The 19,988-nt window shown below is 38.0% G+C and overlaps 1 protein-coding gene across 1 annotated transcript in view; it reads left to right on the forward strand.

Annotated features, from left to right (window-relative positions):
- FBN2 (fibrillin 2) overlaps positions 1-19,988 on the forward strand; it is a 292,288-nt gene that overhangs the window by 198,931 nt on the left and 73,369 nt on the right. The window contains exons 20-25 of the mRNA XM_049873163.1: positions 4,667-4,786; positions 9,495-9,632; positions 10,414-10,464; positions 10,930-11,055; positions 15,386-15,613; positions 16,137-16,262. Coding sequence (XP_049729120.1) covers positions 4,667-4,786; positions 9,495-9,632; positions 10,414-10,464; positions 10,930-11,055; positions 15,386-15,613; positions 16,137-16,262 — 789 coding nt within the window. The remainder of the gene's footprint in view (positions 1-4,666; positions 4,787-9,494; positions 9,633-10,413; positions 10,465-10,929; positions 11,056-15,385; positions 15,614-16,136; positions 16,263-19,988) is intronic.

The following is a 19,988-nucleotide window of genomic DNA, read 5'->3' on the forward strand; positions in this document are numbered from 1 at the left end:
ATCAATTACACTGATGCAGCCATCATGATGAAGAAGAGTGTTGGGTGAATATTTCTTTTATTCTATAATCCTTTTCAGCTAATCTGCCTGTTTTAGAAATAGCATATACCCAACCCAATTTAAAAACACTGTCAGCTTTGTTCCACTCAGATAAAATATCAGCAAACATTTGGAAAAAAACATTCTGAAGCATTAAAAAGAAAAAAGTGGAAGGAGCCATATATTGCTTTACTTGCTGAAATAAAATGTCAGATTTTTGTATATTTTGTTTTCCCCTTTTTAAAACCACTGTGACACAATGGCCTGGGAACGTGGATTGTGGTTATGAATTAGTAATGGCAAAGATGGCTCTGAAGCAGTTAACTTATGAAATGATCGGTATGTGTAGAGGCTTGTCCCATAAAATATACAGTTAAACTTTACAGTCTGAGAAAATTGTCCTTTCCATTTGATAATTTAATAGTTGTCATTTGGACCTAAAGATCATAAATCATTGTTTAAAAACATATTCTTTCTCATTTAATCAGATTTGTATGCAGTGAAAGTTACCTGAATGAGTTATGTGCTAAGGGAGGTCCTCACTTTCAGTGAGATAACAGCTAAGCAATGAGTACCTTTAGTTATGTTTTCTTATATGTATCAAAGTACTATGTGTTTCAGAATAACTTCTTGTGTGACTACCAGTCATTGTTCCTCTTAAAATCTCCCTTCGTGGGCCTACAGAAGTGTCACATGTCATTCTCGAATCCATTAACTGCTTCTGAATAGTAATTTTTTTTAAAAGATTTCATCTTTAATTATGGTGAATAGTCTTTTTCTTATGTGTTAAAATATTTGTTTCTTAGTCTATAGCCAAGAAACTGCAACAGTGTAATATTATGCAAAAAGATGTTAACATTCTCTCTTCAGCTGGCTGTTTAACACCAAAGCATTCTTACAAATAGAAGAAGCACGTTAGGACTATTGAACAAGACGCCAGAACACGACTCAGCTGAAGTCAATGAGATGCAATTAGAAAGTGCAAGTCTAAGTTTAGATTGAATTGGAGGGACCACTGAAAAACAGTAATTAGCCCGAAGAAAGAAAACCTTGGCATAAAATCCAGGTTTTCTAAATTTAGATCTGGTAACAACTTTCCTCACTGCCCACCACTTTTGCAGGAACTGCTCGAAGAGAGAAGGAGCATTCATCCTATGACAGTACTTGGAGAATTTTCTCCATGGATGATTAGAGGACACACTAGAAGTTTGGAATATCTTTCTGTAAATTAGGAGTCCCTGGGTGGTAAAAACAATTAATGTACTGGGCTCCTAACTGAAAGCTTGGAGGTTCAGGTCCACTCAAAGGAACCTTGGAAGAAAGGCCTGGCAATCACTGTCTGAAAAAGCAGTCATTGAAAACCCTGTGGAGCACACTTCCACTCTAACACACATCGGGTTACCCTGAGTTGAAATCTCCTCCATGGCAACTGGTTAGAAGAGCTCTTTATAACCCAGCTCAGGCTTCTTAAATGTGTTTGACTAAAGAACCCCTATTTTCTAGCACCCACTTATACCCCGATCTCCGACACCTGTTGTGTCTTCAGAATTTCTCTGAGAAACATGCTTTTTGCAAAGGTATTCATGCCATATTCCTCAGGGATTTTTTGGAGGAGCAAAAGAAGGAATTTCAAAACTTGCTTGTTTTTCCTTATTCTCAACTTTCTAGGCTTTCTTCCCACTGCCCTTATCAGTTTTATTATCGGCTGAAGGTAAGCTTCTGTTAAATCTCAGGAAAACATGAAAGCAAAAACAGCTTAGATATCATCTTGATTTAACTGGGAAGCTGATGACTGTCAAGACCAGTTTCCCCTCGCACAGCAATGATACCCTTTGGTGTTAGTGTGAGAAGGTGTCTTGAATTCAGCATGGTGTGAGTACTGAATTGTCAATGATAATTCGCAGCATATCCTTCTATTTTAACAAGAAGGATTGGAGTTGAAGGGTACTGAAAGCCACAATACTGAAGTAGAAGTCAAGGACTTGTCTGCTTACATGAACAACGGAAGGGGAGCATGAGTGAATCCTGTTAATAGCGTAATGTTGGGTCGTAACCTGAGTGTCACAGTCAGGGAGCAGGGCACACTAATACCATATCAGGCACCGGTGAGAGTTGGAAAGAGTGATCTGCATTTATTTTATCCAAGGGGTGATGGTTGCTGATAAATCTGAGCCTTTTCTTATAATGAAAAATATTTGCATCTGTAATTCATAGGAAAGAAATCTATGTTAGGTAAATAAAGGAGACATGATACAAAAATATTTTGGCAACTGCCTCATGTGCATTGGTGGGTATAAAAATGATTTATTAAGAGAAACCTAATCAAATAACTATTATTTCTGTACTTGCTTCATACTGTCCAGTTATATTTACATTTTATTAGGTGGTTTGCAAAAGGTAGACCTGACGGCCAAGAAACTCTTTCCCTTGGGTTTCCTGCTTATTTCCACCACTGTCTGCCTGAAGCAATTCTCTTCATCCTATTTTTTCTGAGCTAATTTCCAAAGACTAGACAGGGCATTATTAGCAGATTCATGGCAAATTCTAGCTCTCTCTATATGTTTTTGCTGTATGCACTAACTTTTGTTTGTATTCATGTTTTCAATGGTCTATTTTTAAACATATTGTAAATAGCAGTAATAAAGAGAATAGTTTCTCTGATATTTCAGACTGAAGTTACAAAAAATGTAATTTTTTTTTTTTTTTTTTTTTGAGCCCTGAGAGTCTGTGAAAGTTAAAATTTTTACAGCAAGCACTGTGGTTTAGATTGTGTTTCCAGTGACATAACCAGTTAAATGTAAACCAGATGTGCTTTGAAGTTTATTTCCAGGAATGTACAGTGAACTGTTTCAATTCCTGGTTCCATGACATTTATAACATAAAAACATTGTATTTAAAGAAAAATTAAACAATTGGTATTTGTAGCTGTCATTGCATATGCTTATAGTTTTTGAGTTCATAAATGCTTAATTTTAAAAATAAACACATGATATTGGCATTTTTCTTTTTTCAGGATTCTTACAAATGAAATTAATAGGAGAATTATATATGGCCTGTCCTCAGATTAGTTATCTGCTTCCTTTTTGATTATCTGGCTGCATTCTTCTATTGTGTTTTTGCCGAAGGAATTTCAGTACTCAGAAATAAATGTTTTCATCGCAAGTCTATGCTACATTTAAAAACCTGCTCTTTTTTTTTTCTTTTAAGAGACCTTAATACAACCAACCTGAAAGAAGGATACATTCATATTTCCTCAAGTAATTTCTATTTCAAAAATTAAATTAGTACATAATTACTTCTTCAGTAAATCCGAAGTACAAAAAAAACTAAAGTACCTGTTTTCCACAGTGATTTTTAAATTCACGTATCAAGTCCTCTAACTTAGAAATCAGCTGTGATCCCTGCTCTTTCAGGACCAACTTAGTTCATGTTTGACTTGAGACATTGAAGAGTAAGCGTTACAGTCTGCCAGCTATTTGTCTTCATGTTTTTTCTCAACATAGTGGAGTGTTTTATATTAGATTCAAAGAAGTGTTTAGGGGAAAGAAAAAAAAAAAAGGTATCATGGTGGACTCAAACCCAAGTGTTCAACGTAAAATGTATTGAGATACGTTGACCTGTTTCAGATAATTAACCAAGTAGGAAAAGAATTCTGTGTGCCACTTCGTTAAACTAAGTGGCTGAATTTATCCTGAAAGTCAGTCTTTGATATTGTTCCTAGTTACTTTAACTGAAGTTTGTATTTATTTGCAATTAACTCGTGTTAAATCGACTCGACGGCAGTGGGTTTGGTTTTGGTTTTTTGGTTAAACTATTTAACTTTACAGGTTTGACATTTTCTTAGTCACCGCTTGAAAATATAGGCATACTCTAATTCTGTTTATGTCTCACCATCAGCAGAGCTTGCTTGGATGACAGTATATGATTTGATTTAGGACACAAAACAAATTCATATTTGTAGAGGCCTATTTAAGGTGATTACATGTGCTCCATCAAGTTTTTCTAATTTGTATTTTACCAAAATCATCCGTGCTTTAAAAAATTCAGCCCATTAGACATAAAGTGAAAAGAAAGGATGGTAGATAGGGACAGAAGTAGAACACCATACCCAGTATTAAACTTTCAGCTCTGTTTCCTAATTTGTGTCCAGAATTTTGGAATTAAAGCCAGCGTTGTGATAGTCTATTCCTAACAAGGCCTTCTTAATTCTTCTAAAGCCTCCTGGATCCAGAGATGACAGAAACAATCAACCTTTGTGCACAACATGTTGTGCTGGGAATATGTTGCTTTCCGTGGAATCAGATTTTGTATTTCCCTAGGACAATTACATTTTATTATGGGGGAAAAATTAATCCAATTTATGGGAAGTTATAACAGTGTATTGAAGATTCACAACTGAACCCTTTCAAAATCAGCAGATTCCTGTATTCCTACCAAGTCCCCAGTTGGATAGATGTATATTCACACTGCACGTCTCTATTCTTCATTCACTTTATGCCTCATAGATCCATCTTGAAATTGCAAGAGCCAAGTTTACCAGACATTCTGGCATAGCATAGCTTGTTGGAATAATATTTTCCAGAAACACATGGTGGTTCTAACAGAATCTTTTCCTTCTGGAGTGTAGATATAAATGAATGTGAAAGCAACCCATGTGTCAACGGGGCCTGCAGGAACAACCTTGGATCTTTCAATTGTGAATGCTCACCTGGCAGCAAGCTCAGCTCAACAGGATTGATCTGTATTGGTAAGATTCATATGCAGTGCTAATGTTTCCATTTCTTTGCAAAGATACAAGCAGGGACCTAAAACTTTGTTGTGGATAAAAATAAAACATGATTGTAGGAAGCTAATAATTAGGGGTTACAGTAGTTTTCTCTTTGTTACCAAGATAGGAGTAAAACGTGATAGCATAAACTAGTTAGCCTCTTCAATTTAGATTGTTAGATTCTATAAGTATTCTTTTCATATAAATTAGATATGTTATGCTGTAGGTTATAAGCATTTCCTTGCCATATGCCTGTATATTCTTTGGCCTAAGAATGCCTTACACATCAGTACAATCAAATCCTCATTGCATATTTCCTTATAAACACCCCTTGTATGGTAAACAAAAATGTGATGGAATTTGGATTCAGTTAACAGGACAAGAATTTGAAAATTTTAAACATATAGAGGAAATTTATTATTTTTTTCTTCCATCAATTATAAATTCATGGGCTCCAAGGAAGAGAAGATAATTGTTTCTTGCTCTTGGAAGTCTCTGGGGAGAAAGATTCCAAAACTTCCAAACTAATGTCTTTTAATATGTCTCAAAACGGAAACCCTGGTGGTGTAGTGGTTAAGAGCTATGGTTGCTAACCGAAAGGTCAGCAGTTCAGATCCACCAGGCGCTCCTTGGAAACTCTATGGGGTAGCTCTGCTCTGTCCTGTAGGGTCACTGTGAATCGGAATTGACTTGACGGCAGTGGATTATGTCTCAGAACACGTAAAGTCAGTTCTTGAGAATGACAATAGGACATATATAACTAGATGGTCTGATCTATTATTGTAAGGAATAGTTCAGCTCATGTAAGGGGAAAAATGTCTTAGTAGTTTTTTCCTGCTTTTGCTCTCTGTGGTTCTGTTAGGCATTTTCTACAGTTCATGTCATTAGCTAGTATCTACCGTTGAACTAAATATATTTTCAAAATAGTTATGAACATATTTCAGTTTTACATAAAAAAAAATTACATAGTACCCAGTAAATTGGCAGTTTTTATGTTTTCCAGCCAAAATGAATTTTTAATTTAATATATCCCAAAGACAATAGTATTTTCATTATTATGTCTGATGTTAATCATATTTAACGGGGTGCTAGAATATGTGTTTGTTACATAAAGAGAAATGACCAAGCCCAAATTCTCAGTGAAAACCTTCTTTTTTGGAGAGGTCAGCTCTTTATCCCCCACTGATGTACAGCTGGTGAAATTTGAGCCCTGCTCAGCTCTCCATATTAGGAAATAGACTGCCATCTGCCCACGGCTTTTTTTTTTTTTTCTCCTTATAGAGTCCTGGGAGGCTGAACGGTGGAGGGGGGATTGGATTGAGAAATATTGAGAAATATTTTTGCTAAGCCACAATTTCCGACTGAGATGGAGTCATTTTATTATGCAAAGGAAATAAACTCAGCATTAGTCAATTAATGTCTCAGAAAACTAAACCTGTATGCCATTGGAGCATCAAAGACATCTTAGTTTATGCTTTGTTGTGTAGACTTTTATTATTTTGGCACTGAGGTTTCTGGTCCTTAATGAAAAATGAGCAAAAACATTTTACTCCCAGGCCATAACACCATCATATTTTTCTCAGCTAAATGTGTTACCCAGGGTTGCTATGATTTGGAATCAATTCAATGGCAGTGGATTTTTTGGCTTTTAATGTGTTATATGCGTTTTCATTCATTACGATCAAAATTGAGTATACCAGCCTAGAGCTGCCAGGGAGAAATTTAAAAATTTTAGACATTATTTTATCTGCTTTTTTCATTAAAAAAATAGAATTACAGGTTTGAAAAGAAAATCACAATACATATGCATAGAAAAAAATGTATTTTTTTTAATAAAATTGTCAGTGGCTCTAATCAGTGCTTAGCCTGCAGCTTGTTCTTTCACAGAGTCCAAGTTTCTAAATTTAGAACTAAGAAATCCCTGATTTGATTACTAATTTAAAATTAAGTTAAATCATGTATGAATCCATTGGATACTAAAAATATATAGAGATTTAGAATCTATTCTGCAAGCCTTCTAAAAAGAAATAAATCTTAAACTATTCTTCAGACTGTTTAAAAAGACTCTTATTCTGGTTGAAAAATTACAAATATTATAGAACAACAAATGCAATTAATCTCTCCTACATGAATTATAGTGCTCTGGTCTGTTGGCTCTATGTAATCCAGACCATTTTTCCTTATCTTTGGCCTGGATCTGTACTCTGTCCTCTAAACACAGGGATGTGACAAGGGCACCAGGGACTTCCCCATCCACCAGCTCCCCCTAGTCCCCCCGCCCGTTGTTGTCAAATCCAAGGGTCCATTCTTCTTCCTCATTTAAGCCTGTTAGCAGTGTTTGGCATGACCACCAAGAAATTTTTCTTTTTTTGCCTCTCAGGCACAACTTCCTTCTTGTTCTATTATATTTCTTGTTCCTTTTCTGTTTCGTTTGATCTTCCTTTTACCCCTGCCCTCCACTTGAAATGTCTGAAGAGTTAGCCCTTGGACCTCTTTTCTTTCTGTCTGAATTCACTCCTTAGGTGGTCTCTACATCAACTCAAATTTATCTTTCCATCTTCAACTTCTTCCCTGACTTCGGACTTATATTTCCAACTGTCTGCTCAGTGTCTTTACTTTAACGTCTAATAGATATTGCAAGCTTAACATGTCTACAACCAAATTCCTGTCTTCCCTCTTGTATTTCTGTCTTCTAAAATCATTTCCTTTTTGGCAAATGGCAATTCCATCTTCCAGTTACTCTCCCCAGAAACCTTGGAGTCATCCTCAGTGTTTTTCCCTCAAACTCCACATTGAATTGATTAGCAAACCCTGTTAATTCTATTTAAAGTTTATCCGTATTTTAACCATTTCTCACCACCACAACAACCCCCAACCCAAGCCTCCATTTTTTTTCTTGTGTTACTATATCCTCAATCTTATTCCCCCCACCCCACCCCCATACTTGCCACCCTACAGTCTATTTTTCACATAGCCACCAGGTAGAACTTTTAAAACATAAGTCAGAACTTGTCATTTCTTGTCTAGGAACCTTTGTCTGAAAAACAAACAAACAAACAAAAAACAAACCTTGGCTTCTCAGCTTAGAGTAAAAGCTAAAGTCCTTGCCAGGGATCAAATCTAACCCACATAGCTACTGCTATCTCTTCATTGCCCACTGCTCTGCCTCCCACTCATTCCCCTGGAGCCACACTGGCTGACTTGTTGATCATGCATGGCATCTAAAGTCCTTTGTACTTGAGCTCTTTGACTGGAATGTCGCATGCTTTTTTCCCTTTAGGCCTATACTCAACTGTCACATTACAGGTCAAAACTTCTCTGACCACCCTAGATAAAATAAGTCTTTCTCTCCCCCACCCTCAAGCCTGCCTATCCTGCATTGTTTTGTTTTGTGTTTTTTCCCAGAGCTCTTAACCAACCCCTGACTACATATCTCTCTAGCATATATGAGTGTGTGTCTTTCTGTCTCTCTCTCATAGAAAGACATATACAAGAGATAGATAGATATATATAGATTTTATAACTTCTAAGTGTTGATGCAGTACCACCCAAAAAGAACCATGATGCTATGGAAGAATGGGGGCTTTGGAATCAGACTGCATAGGTTTGAATCTTGATTCTGACACTACGCTAGGGTGACCGTTAATAAATTAGTGGACCTCTATGTGCCTCAGAGTTCTCATTGTAAATTGTTCATACTATATAGACTTGTTTTGATGCATAAATTTAATCATTACATGGAAAGCCATTGGAATTGTGCCTATTAGCAATTACTATTATAATTTATCTTACTTAAAATGACTAAGGCCAAGGCAGCAAAGGATTAATTAGTCAGGGTCCTTAAAAGACCATTTAATTACACAGCAGCCTTATGCAAGCATCTGTTTCCCCTGTGCTGTGGAACTTAGAGGTTTTCGCCTACGAATAGCCTGTAATTTGAGGCCTGATACAAATGCTGAGGAGCAAACATTTTATATTTACATTCAGTTTTTACCCAGACTGAATCACTAGACAGAATAAAGCCGAGTGTCAAACGCTTCTCCGTATGCCTTCCCTGTCACTTTTTGTATCCGGTCAAGAACAGAATTGTTTGAACCTCTGTCTCAGTGTAAATATTTGTCACTTAACTGAAATTAACTTCCTCTTACCTGCTGCTGTCAGAAATTATGCCTTCTCTTATAATGGGCTACCATTTTCACCATAATTCATTTCCTTTTGGTGTTTGGGGTTTGGTTTTCTTTCTGCTGTTGAATTTATCAGTAACACTTCGTCAGCTCGTATTATTAAATGAGTTTAAATTAAATACCATAGCTGTCTGCTTTTTCTTTGTTGTTGTCCAGGTCTATGTACTACATTATGCTATCATGGTTTCATTACAAACACTGTGTTTTTACAAATTGCTAAGTACCAGCTGAAAATCTTGGGCAACAGTGACCCTTCCTAGGATACTAGTAGATATAATTGTATTAATTGCCATATTATGTTAGATGTATATAGTAAAATATTTAAGTGTATGTAGTATTTAAATGCATGGGCATGTAAATATATTCAATAGATACTCTATTGAAAGTTATAAAAATGATCATTTTGTTTATTTTTTTAATGCTATGATAAATATTTGATGTACACAGCTGAATTATATTTTCATTAGAGGTAAGAGCTTCCAACCTTCCTCATTCCTTTTCAGACAGCCTGAAAGGGACGTGTTGGCTCAATATCCAGGACAACCGCTGTGAAGTGAATATTAATGGAGCCACTCTGAAATCAGAATGCTGCGCCACCCTCGGGGCTGCCTGGGGGAGCCCCTGTGAGCGCTGTGAGCTAGGTAGGAGCCTGTCCAAGGACCTCTGGATTCCCTCTTTGGAAAGCTTCTTCCTCAACTAAAGAACCTTGTTCATCACGTGTTTCCATAGTGAGGGGGATCATAAGATCATTTACCCTCCCTAAAACTTCTGTTCTGGCAAGATGTATTCAATTCTTGAATCTTTTATTTGGCTTATTCTTTTACTGTATGCAGACCTTCTGAATATTTTAGACAAGGAAAGGAATCAGCTAGAATCTGGCTGCTAGGTAACTCGGAATCCTCCCGTGTCCTTGTTTGGATGCGTTCTGGTAGGAGGTGATACGATGCCTCTGTTGCCTTTAAGTCTTGTGTTTACTTGTAATTCAGTTGAGAGCAAAAAAGGAATTTTAGAAAAAATTATGAAAGTCTCAATATGGATCAACACTGATGGAGTTAACCACGGGTGTTATGTGCTATGCTGAATGTAAGCAGGAACAGCTGGAGCCCTATACCTCCAAAACCCCAGCTTTTTATTTTTGTTTAGTTACATTTAGATTCTGTTATACTGGTGTTGCAAATGGTTAAGTGCTCAGCCCACCAGCAGCTTCATGGAAGAAAAATGTGTCAGTCAGCTTCCATAAAGATTTACAACCTTGGAAACCGTATGGGGCAGATCTATTCTGGCCCTATAGGGTTGCTATGAGTCAGAATTGACTGGACAGCAATGGGTGTGGTTTTGGTTTTCTACCCTGTTTGGGGCTTATTTAAGACAAGTGCGTTTTCTTTTATAATGAAGTAAACACGTGTCCTGTTGGTCTTACAGATACAACTTGCCCAAGAGGGTTTGCCAGAATTAAAGGTGTTAGTTGTGAAGGTGAGTATATTCTTGGATGATATTGTAAATCTATAAAGCAGTATATAAAACTCACATTCACTCCTGTTCAAACCTCAGAGATATTTATCATTTTAAATATCCTTGAAATTGCAAGGATTTAATCAACAAATGTTTAGAATACCAGTCTTAGGAAACAATTTGAGATTTTCCCATTTCTCCTCTTTCTGCAATTGAGTATATTTTCATGAGGACATCACTAGTCTTTAAGGCTCAGAACAGTTGGCAAAATGGCATGGCTGAGCCGTGTTTTATAGATGGGTAAGGCTGTGGTAATTTTCACAGCTGATGTCTAGGAAACTTGGTGACTGGGTTGTACAATATTTCTGTTTAACTCAAGTAATAGCGTTGTATTGCACATTGAATATGCAATAAAGGAAGTAGGATTACACCTGATTTTTCTGTTGGTAACATCTTTCTCCCTCTGATTACTCTGTTTCCCTGCAGATGTTAATGAATGTGAGGTGTTTCCTGGCGTTTGTCCAAATGGACGCTGTGTCAATAGCAAAGGATCTTTTCACTGTGAATGCCCTGAAGGCCTTACATTGGATGGAACTGGCCGTGTGTGTTTGGGTAAGATCCATGCCTCCTTGTATTTTGCACATCATATGCGTGAAATTAGCCAATTATTTTCTTGTCCTTTGGGCAATGACCAGTCCAAAACCATTGGGTCTGTAGGTGGAATTTTTGCTTTTAAAATGAAATTATTTTGGGAGGATCACTAGAGGATATTTTAAAAGTGGATGTATTTAAATGAAATAATTTCTCTTCACAGAAAGTTCATACTACTCAAGAATTTACCTCAAAATTTTTTTAATTTTTTTCATCAGATACTTTATGCAGGCTCAGCCTTAGACACTGAGTCAGTGGAATAAGCAAAGTAAGAGAACTGTATTTTGAACACAGAAGAAAAATTGGGGACTGGTGTTTTTTAAAAGTTAACATTTTTTAACATTTACTAGCCCGTTGCAGCTGCACTCTTAAACAAGACAGTGGGGAAAGTCACAGGCAGACATACACCAATCCTGGTCCTCTACCATCATTAAAGTTTAAATTTTCTTAATGCTTTATTTTTTAAAGATGTGTAATGAAGAAACTCCTTCTTACGACATTATATTATAGGAATGGCGAGTTAGCTTTGTTCTCTATCAGTATCGTATTTGACTGAACTTGAATTACATGATTGAAACAGTAACTTTTATTCTGTATTGTACCTAAACATTTTTTTCATTTATTCAGGAGATTTCTTTTCCTAATGCTATTGAACAGTAAATGTTTAATTTGTAAAATAACTTTACATAGATGTGTATTTTAAATTGAAGCTCTTAGATAAAGCAAGGCATTTAAATATATTTCTTAAATATGTTTTTAGTGATTTTTAAAATTAGGAGTAAGAAGAAAAAGATGCAACACCATACAATTCAGTTGTTACCGTTAACACAGATTTCATAAGTGAATTTTTGATAGCATATTTAAATTGGATAGAAAGTATGATGACTGTATAACCATATAGAATTACTTACAAGGTATATATTTAAAGTCCAATAATATAGAAAAAATTATTTTCAGATTTTAAGTATTTTAAAAATTATTTTAAACCATCTACAAAAATTCGGGAAAACAATGTATCTTTCGAAGAAGATTAAATAGTATCAATATGGTCCAGTGACAAATGAAATCAAGTTGTCTTCAAAAACCAGAGGATATTATATATGAAGGCGTATCATTGACTATAAATTATCACAAGCAAAATAAATTTCCTGTAACATCACTTCAGAATCAAACCATTTGTAATATTCTAAAAGGATATATTGGATTCTTCTTCCTTGTGCTTTGGTTAAATGTTTCTGACGCTACTTGAATTATGCGACCTAGTTCATTCTGGCTGGGGATGCAAGAAAGTTTTGAGAAGAGATTGGCATATGAAAATGTAAAACATTCCAAGAACAAAGTAGTGGTAAGCGGCTGTGATAGAACTCGGTCTAAATCAGAGGTCCCAAACTCAAATGCTTTCAGGGGCCAGGCAGATAACATAAACGAGTGAAATGGTAATAGGGAGCTCTAGGGAAGGCAGCAAACTGTAGGTCACATATACCATCCAGAAGTTGCCAGTGTCAGAATTCAATTCCTGTGCAAGCCAGTCAAAACTTTCATAGGCCTTACATGTGCTGACAGTGTTCCGATTACTTGTGTAAATACTGATTTGGATCTCACAACATTATTCTTCCATGCTTAGTTCAGATGCCTTTTATTATTATTATTATTGTTATTATTATTATTATTCAGTTAATCCCAGAAATGCTTCTTAAGAGAAATTCTTTCATGACCTCAGAAACAGTGTAACTCAGGCCAAAGTTCTCAGGATACTTATACTTAAATAAAGTGTTCACACTTTGTTAAGATCATTGCTGGTGACAGTCTTGTGCAGGGTTGGCTGTAACTGAGACTAGCCCCAGAGTGCCTGTGGGAATGAGACTTATTGGATGGTTGTCACATGTCACAATGGTAAGGAATGTGGCTATTTGGTTAGTGTTACTGCTGATACACAATGCAGAATCACCTACTGTGAATACCGATAGCCAGTCTACCAAGTCAGTATGAAAATTTACAAGTTACTATTTCTTTAAAAATAAGTTGTCATCATCAAGTCGACTCCAACACCTGGCAACCCCGTATGTGTCAGAGTGGAACTGTGCTCCATAAGGTTTTCAATGACTGATCTTTTGGATGTAGATCAGCAGGCCTTTCTTCCAAGGCACTTTTGGATGCATTTGAACCTCTAACCTTTCAGTCAGCAACCAGGTGCATTAACCGTTTGCACTACCCAAGACTCCTTCTTTAAAAACAGGACTTTTTAATTACATTAATTGGAAATGGTAGTAACTCTAGGCTAAAGAGTAGGGAAGGATTTGAAGTCTTGAAATGTTCGTATCAAATAAAACATTTTTTATTTGATTTAGTAATACCTTCTATGAACTCATTATCCATTTTTATAATTAAATACCCAAGTGTTTATAACTACAACTCTGTTGGCTAACAGGTGAATCATATTACTTATATACCATGCTGTTTTACCCTATATTTTGACTGTTGATTCATCTTCTCAGGCCCCGGCTAGCATGGGTTCTGCGTTGAAACTTTGGTATGTTTCAAAGAGAAGGGGAATTGTGACATTTAAACAAATAAATTGTCCCTTTAAGAGAGCAGATTTAAATAATCCAGGGCAAAAGCCTTGACGGAAAAGGTAGATTTGGGGGAGGGGGGAGAGAAACAACTTTAAATACAATAACAGTCTTTTTACTTTGCAAAGTAATTTCAGTAGTTGCAACAAATCAGCAAAAAGTCTACAATTGTTTATAACCAGGATCTGACAAACTGAATGCTTACAAGTCACTTTAAGCAATTCTGTGAAAAATGAAGATCTTTCACTAAAATTATTTCCTTAATTCTGAAATCAGCAGTCCAAACGATAGATCATATGTGAAGGAGTCATATCATGAGGGAAACTTTTCTTTCTGAAGGTTTCTTGTGAGAATGAAGTAATACTGAAGGGCACATCTTGACCAAAGTAAATGAAGATACTAAGAAGTATGTAAGAATAAGGGATGATTTCAGTAAATGCTATAACATATACAGTTTTACAACAATGGTAATAACCAAAAAATACGAGTGTGGTTACATAGGTAGATAAGTATGGATAAATGTGTATAGGAAGGCATATGAGTACATGCATATGCATGTATAGGTGTATCTGTAGGCATATGTACGTACATGTTTATGTATGCGGCATATAGATTCATATATATAATAAACCACATAGGGAGCACAGTTATGAAGACTTCCTAGACATATCCAAATACCTTTCAGCATTGCTTTGTTGGGTTAACAGGCTTAGGACCATAGTCTCGTGGGACAGCTCAATCAGTTGGCATAACATAGTTCATAAAGATAATGTTCTACATCCTAGTTGGGCGAGTAGTGTCTGGGATGGTAAAAGCTTACAAGAGACCACCTGAGATAGAACTATTGGTCTCTACTTGTATGGAGCAAAAGAGAGTAAAGGAAACCAAAGTTTCAAAGAAGAAACTAGCTTACAGGACTAATAGCACACACAAACCACAGCCTCTTCTAACCTGAGACCAGAAGAACTAGAAGATGCCCGGCCACTACTGACCATTCTGACCAGGGACACAACAGAAGGTCCCAGATAGATTTAGAAGAAAAATGTAGAACAAAATTCAAATTCCAAATAAGTCCAGACTTACTGGCTCAATAGAGACTGGAGGAACCCCAAGACTATCACCCTAAGATACCCTATGAATTTGGAACTGGAGTCACTCCAGAGGTCACCTTTCAGCCAGATAGTAGATTGGCTTATAAAATAAATAGTATCAGTGGTGAGTAATCACCTATTTGAGGTCAAATGGCCAACATTTACCCAAAAGCAAAGATGAGAAGACAAGGAGGGGAAAGGAAGCTAGAACAAACAGAATGGAAATAATGAGAATGCTATAACATTGTGAAAATTGTAGCCGGTGTCACAGAACAATTTGTATAAAAACTGTTAAATGGGAACTTAGTTTGCTGTGTAAACTTTCACCTAAAATACAATATTAAAAAAAAAAATACTGAAGGGAAACCAACCCCAGCTCTCCTGAGATGACGGTCATAATCGAGTTAGTCTAGGAGGCCAGGGACCACGGCTCTTGCCCACCAGTGTATCTCCGGGCCTGGCATCATGCCTGCCACCAAGTGAAACCCAGCGCTGTCAAGTCGTTTCCGACTCATAGCGACCCTATAGGACAGAGTAGAACTGCCCCATATGCCACTAAGTAGGTACTTGATATATATTCACTGAATAAATGTTTCACTTAATGTCAAACTGATTTCACTCTCGGTGTAGATGTCCGTATGGAGCAGTGTTACCTGAGGTGGGATGAAGATGAATGTGTCCATCCTGTGCCGGGAAAGTTCCGCATGGACGCCTGCTGCTGTGCAGTCGGAGCGGCTTGGGGCACTGAGTGTGAGGAATGTCCCAAGCCTGGCACCAAGGAGTACGAGACCCTGTGCCCCCGGGGGCCTGGCTTTGCCAACAGAGGGGATGTTCTGACTGGGCGGCCTTTTTATAAAGGTAACGGGCAGGAGGTCTTTGCTTTCTCTGCACTAAACAGGTCTCCTTCCTTCCCCATTCTCTGAGACGGTGTCAAGGTTTTACTTTCTAATTTCTCCCTTTATTTTCTTTGCTAAATGTGATTTATTGCCAATCTTATGGCCCAAGAGTATAAGTCACCTACATAAGATGGAATCCAAGTAAAGACATTAGAACAAACTGCTAATCCGGCTCTTCTTCTTACATCCTTTTATTCTACTTCTCCTTCCCTTACAACAGCTGGAATAGATGCAGCCATGATTTAGTGAAAAGTTCTCCATCCCCAGTAAACTTTACAAAACAAATTGTCAGAAATAAAGGGATCAGAACTCTTCATTTAGAATATAGAACTTTGGTCACAGATGAAACCTTTTGTGTGATCATTGAACATTTTGGTTTCCCCCCATTTATATTCATATTTTCCATCATGATAGATTTTTAATTTAAAGTGATGGACCTACTCTTTTGTATTAGCCAGCTCTACATTCTGGCTTTACTCTTTTAGATATCAATGAATGCAAAGCATTCCCTGGGATGTGTACCCACGGGAAGTGCAGAAATACGATTGGAAGTTTCAAGTGCCGTTGCAATAGTGGCTTCGCCTTAGACATGGAGGAGAGAAACTGCACAGGTAAGACTGCTCTTTTGTTTTGTTGATAAACTCCAGCCCACTTTCTTTTGCTCTATTTCTAAGTATTGCCATCAAAAGCCATAGACGTCACTGAGAACATGTAAATTTTTTTTCCTGTATTTAACCAGTTCTTAAATAAACTTCTCATGAGAGAGATGCCAAACAGCATGAAGGTGCTATTCTTTATGAACAGGAATATCATATAAATATGATTTTCTAAATATAAATGTTAAAAAGCACAGCCATTGAATCAGTAAAAATTGTATAAACTTATATAGAATACTATTAAAAATCTTAACATTTTCTTATAGAGAAATTATGATTTTTTTCTTCATCTTTGAGCAGAATACTTAACAATATGCTTCAGTCACCTTCCAAGTCTAGATCCATACCCATTCCCTTTAGTTTAAAAAAAAAAAAAATGAAATCCCAACCTTTTTTATTAAATAATATAACAAATTATTCCAAACACTTATAATGTATCTCCAAGATCTTATTCTCAGAACTCTTTTTTCTTAACCTCTTTGGCATTTTCCATTTTCTCCCTCCCTCACACCTGCTAAACTTCCTCCTGACCTGCAATGAAACGTCTCTCTTGATTCCTTTCTAATCCCACACGGTGCCACTGCGTTTACTTATTCCATGCCAGTGCCACCGTGTTCAGCTGTTCCACGCAGTGCCACCGCTTTCACCTATTCCATGCAGAGCCACTGCATTTACCTGTTCCGTGCAAAGCCACCACATTCACCTATTCCAGGCAGTGCCACTGCGTTCACCTATTCCATGCAGTGCCACCATGTTCACCTATTCCATGCAGTGCCACCATGTTCACCTATTCCATGCAGTACCACCATGTTCACCTATTCCATGCAGTGCCACCATGTTCACCTATTCCTTGCGGTGCCACCGCATTTGCTTATGTACCTACCCAGCCTACCCTATCCCAAAAGTATTTTAAAGCTGTCCATCTGGTCTTCTGAAGTTCCCCATGTCCTTCCTAATCCCCTCACCATTGCTCTCTCCACTTCTGGGCTGCTGAACTTCACTGGGAAGAGTCAGAGGAGCTGACTAGATTCCCGCATTCAGCTTCAGCCAAGCCCTTGCAGCTGTCTAGCCACACTTTTACTCACCTCTTCTCCGCCACTTACTGCATTCCTCTCCGCACTGCTTTCAAAACCCCTCCCCCTGACCTACACACCCACTCATACCCTTTTTTCTTCCCTTTCTCTTTATCGAGATCAAAGCTCCCAAATATGATTGTCGGTGCCTTTCTTGCACACCCTCCTTGATAATAGAATTTTCTTTTCCTCTCGTATTCTCTTTTCTTCTTGGGGTTCAGAGAATGGGAGGTGATGGGTGTCCTCGATTTTGCAATTAGCTCCTCTGCTTTCTCAACAGCAGGGCTGACTCCTCTTTCTCGAGCATTTCTTTCTCTTCACTGGTGTCTTCTCCTAGACTTAGGACCAAGTTCAGAGTGTCTACTCAGCCCTTCTTTTCTCTCAAGCTGTCATCTTGCTTTCCTACTTTTACCCCTCTCTTAAAGTAAAAAAATCTTTTTCTAAGTGCGTATCCTTCTTGACTCTGCTGCCTGAGATTTCCTTCCCTTTGTTTCCCTGGTGCTTTCCTGTCTCAGTTGTCCTTCTAGGCGTATGATGTTTCTTCTCCAACCTTTACACATCCTCTTGCCTTCCCATCCCTTGGGTGCTTGCCAGAGTTCTCTGCTCTCTTGACACTCTGGCCCTTGGAGTTTCATCTACCCTCATGGCTTCTGGATGGTCTCCACTGAGCTGACCCCAGATGCTATCGTGCGCTCTACTCATTCCTGAGCTTCACTCCCACGTTTCAAACTTCTATCTGGACAGTTTCTCTTTAGTCTTCCTTTGTTCCACCCAGCCTTATTTCCTCCCCCTAGGGACTTTTCCTGTATGCGTTAACGGTATAATTTCTCTCAAGACTGAAGCCTCACACTTAATTTTGGCATGTCTCTTTCCTGGTGGACAAGTGAAAAATTATGTAAATTCTTACATTGAAATGGCTCTTTCAGGGACTTCTGATATTTATTCTAGACTACTGCTGGCACAGGTTGGGCCTCAGGTTCTGAGGCAGGAGAGTTTAGCATGCAGGAAGTTATTAGGGAGTGTCCTTGGGATTAACAACTAGGGAAGGGAAGAAAACAGAAGTAGGAAGAGGGAGAAGTTGGGCTGTGATATAGTCCCAGCGAAATCTTCAGCAGAGTCTACAGGGGCACTGGAGCCGGGACAGCCCTTCAGTGTTGTCTTGAGTTGAGGCAAGGGAGCAAGGCCTTTATATATATATACCAGTACACTTGGTTAGTCTTTGGATATGGCTGCCCAGGGAATGGGTATGACTAGGAGGAAATGGCCCTCTTCAGCTGAGCCAATCCCTGAAGATAGTTTGGATCTGAGGGCATCCTTCCAGCAACACTTCCAGCAGCTGGGGAATACGTCTTCATTCCTGAAGGGGCATCTGGGCAGCATATACCATGCTGTACCACTGTGTAGTAGATATTGCAGAATCTACTACATTGCAGATTCCTCAAGTTCTTCCATCCTGTTCGTCCAGTTTTCCACAGTCAGATCCTTCATTTTCACAACCACCAGGCTAATCATCGTAAAGCAGGGCTTAGATTGTGTAACCTTACACAAAACAACTTCCATTGACTGCATATATGTAATAAAGTCTAAATAATCACGGACTTCATAAAGAAACTCTGTATTCTTCCAGTTCTGGCTTCACCTTTTATTTTTGGCATGAAATTAGCCGAGTACCTTAATGGCTCTGATACTCTCCCTCTGTCACTGTGCAAGAGATGTAATTGTTGACAGCACTGCAGTGTTTCGGTTATAATGCGAAAGTACAGCAGAAAACTGTTGTCTGCCATTCTTTACGGAAAAACTGGTGGCGTAGTGGTTAAGGGCTATGGTTGCTAACCAAAAGGTCGGCAGTTCGAATCCACCAGGTGCTCCTTGGAAACCACATGGGCCAGTTCTACTCTGTCCTATAGGGTTGCTATGAGTCAGAATCGACTCAATGGCGATGGATTACCATTCTTTATAGCATTTAAGTCTAATCTTCTGCTCCCTGTGTTTAGCACCCCCAATAATCATACCTTATCCTACATCTAAACTGAAATCCAAAGCAGTTGCCATCGAGTCAATTCTGACTCATAGCAACCCTCTAGAACAGAGTAGAACTGCCCCATAGAGCTTCCAAGGAGCGACTGGTGGATTTGAACGGCTGACCTTTTGGTTAACAGCCAAGCTCTTAACTATTGCACCACCAGGGCTCCCACCCTACCTCTACTTAAACTAATTATCAACATTTACATTCCAGCCACTATAACGTCTTACTATTTCCAGAAGTGTGTTATTTTTTCTTTACTTATGTGCTTTTTCTCTTGCTCCTCTGTTTATTCCACCTCTTTATTAAAGTTTGAATTTCTACACATCCTTCAAGGCCCAGTTCAAAATCCACTTCCTTCAAAATACCTATTCTAATCACAGAATAGCTAATATATGACACTTTCTAAGAAACAGTGCTTAATATTGATTGACTTAATCCCATGAGGCAGGTTCTACTGTAATCCCCGTATTATACACAAGGAAACTGAGGCATAGAGAAGTTAAATGAGTTGCCTGAGGTCCTACAGAACTGGCTTTTTACCCAGGCCGTCTGGTTCTGGAGTCCATACGCTTTACATTGTGC

The sequence above is a fragment of the Elephas maximus genome, chromosome 2 (assembly GCF_024166365.1).
Source record: "Elephas maximus indicus isolate mEleMax1 chromosome 2, mEleMax1 primary haplotype, whole genome shotgun sequence".
Classification (NCBI taxonomy): domain Eukaryota; kingdom Metazoa; phylum Chordata; class Mammalia; order Proboscidea; family Elephantidae; genus Elephas; species Elephas maximus.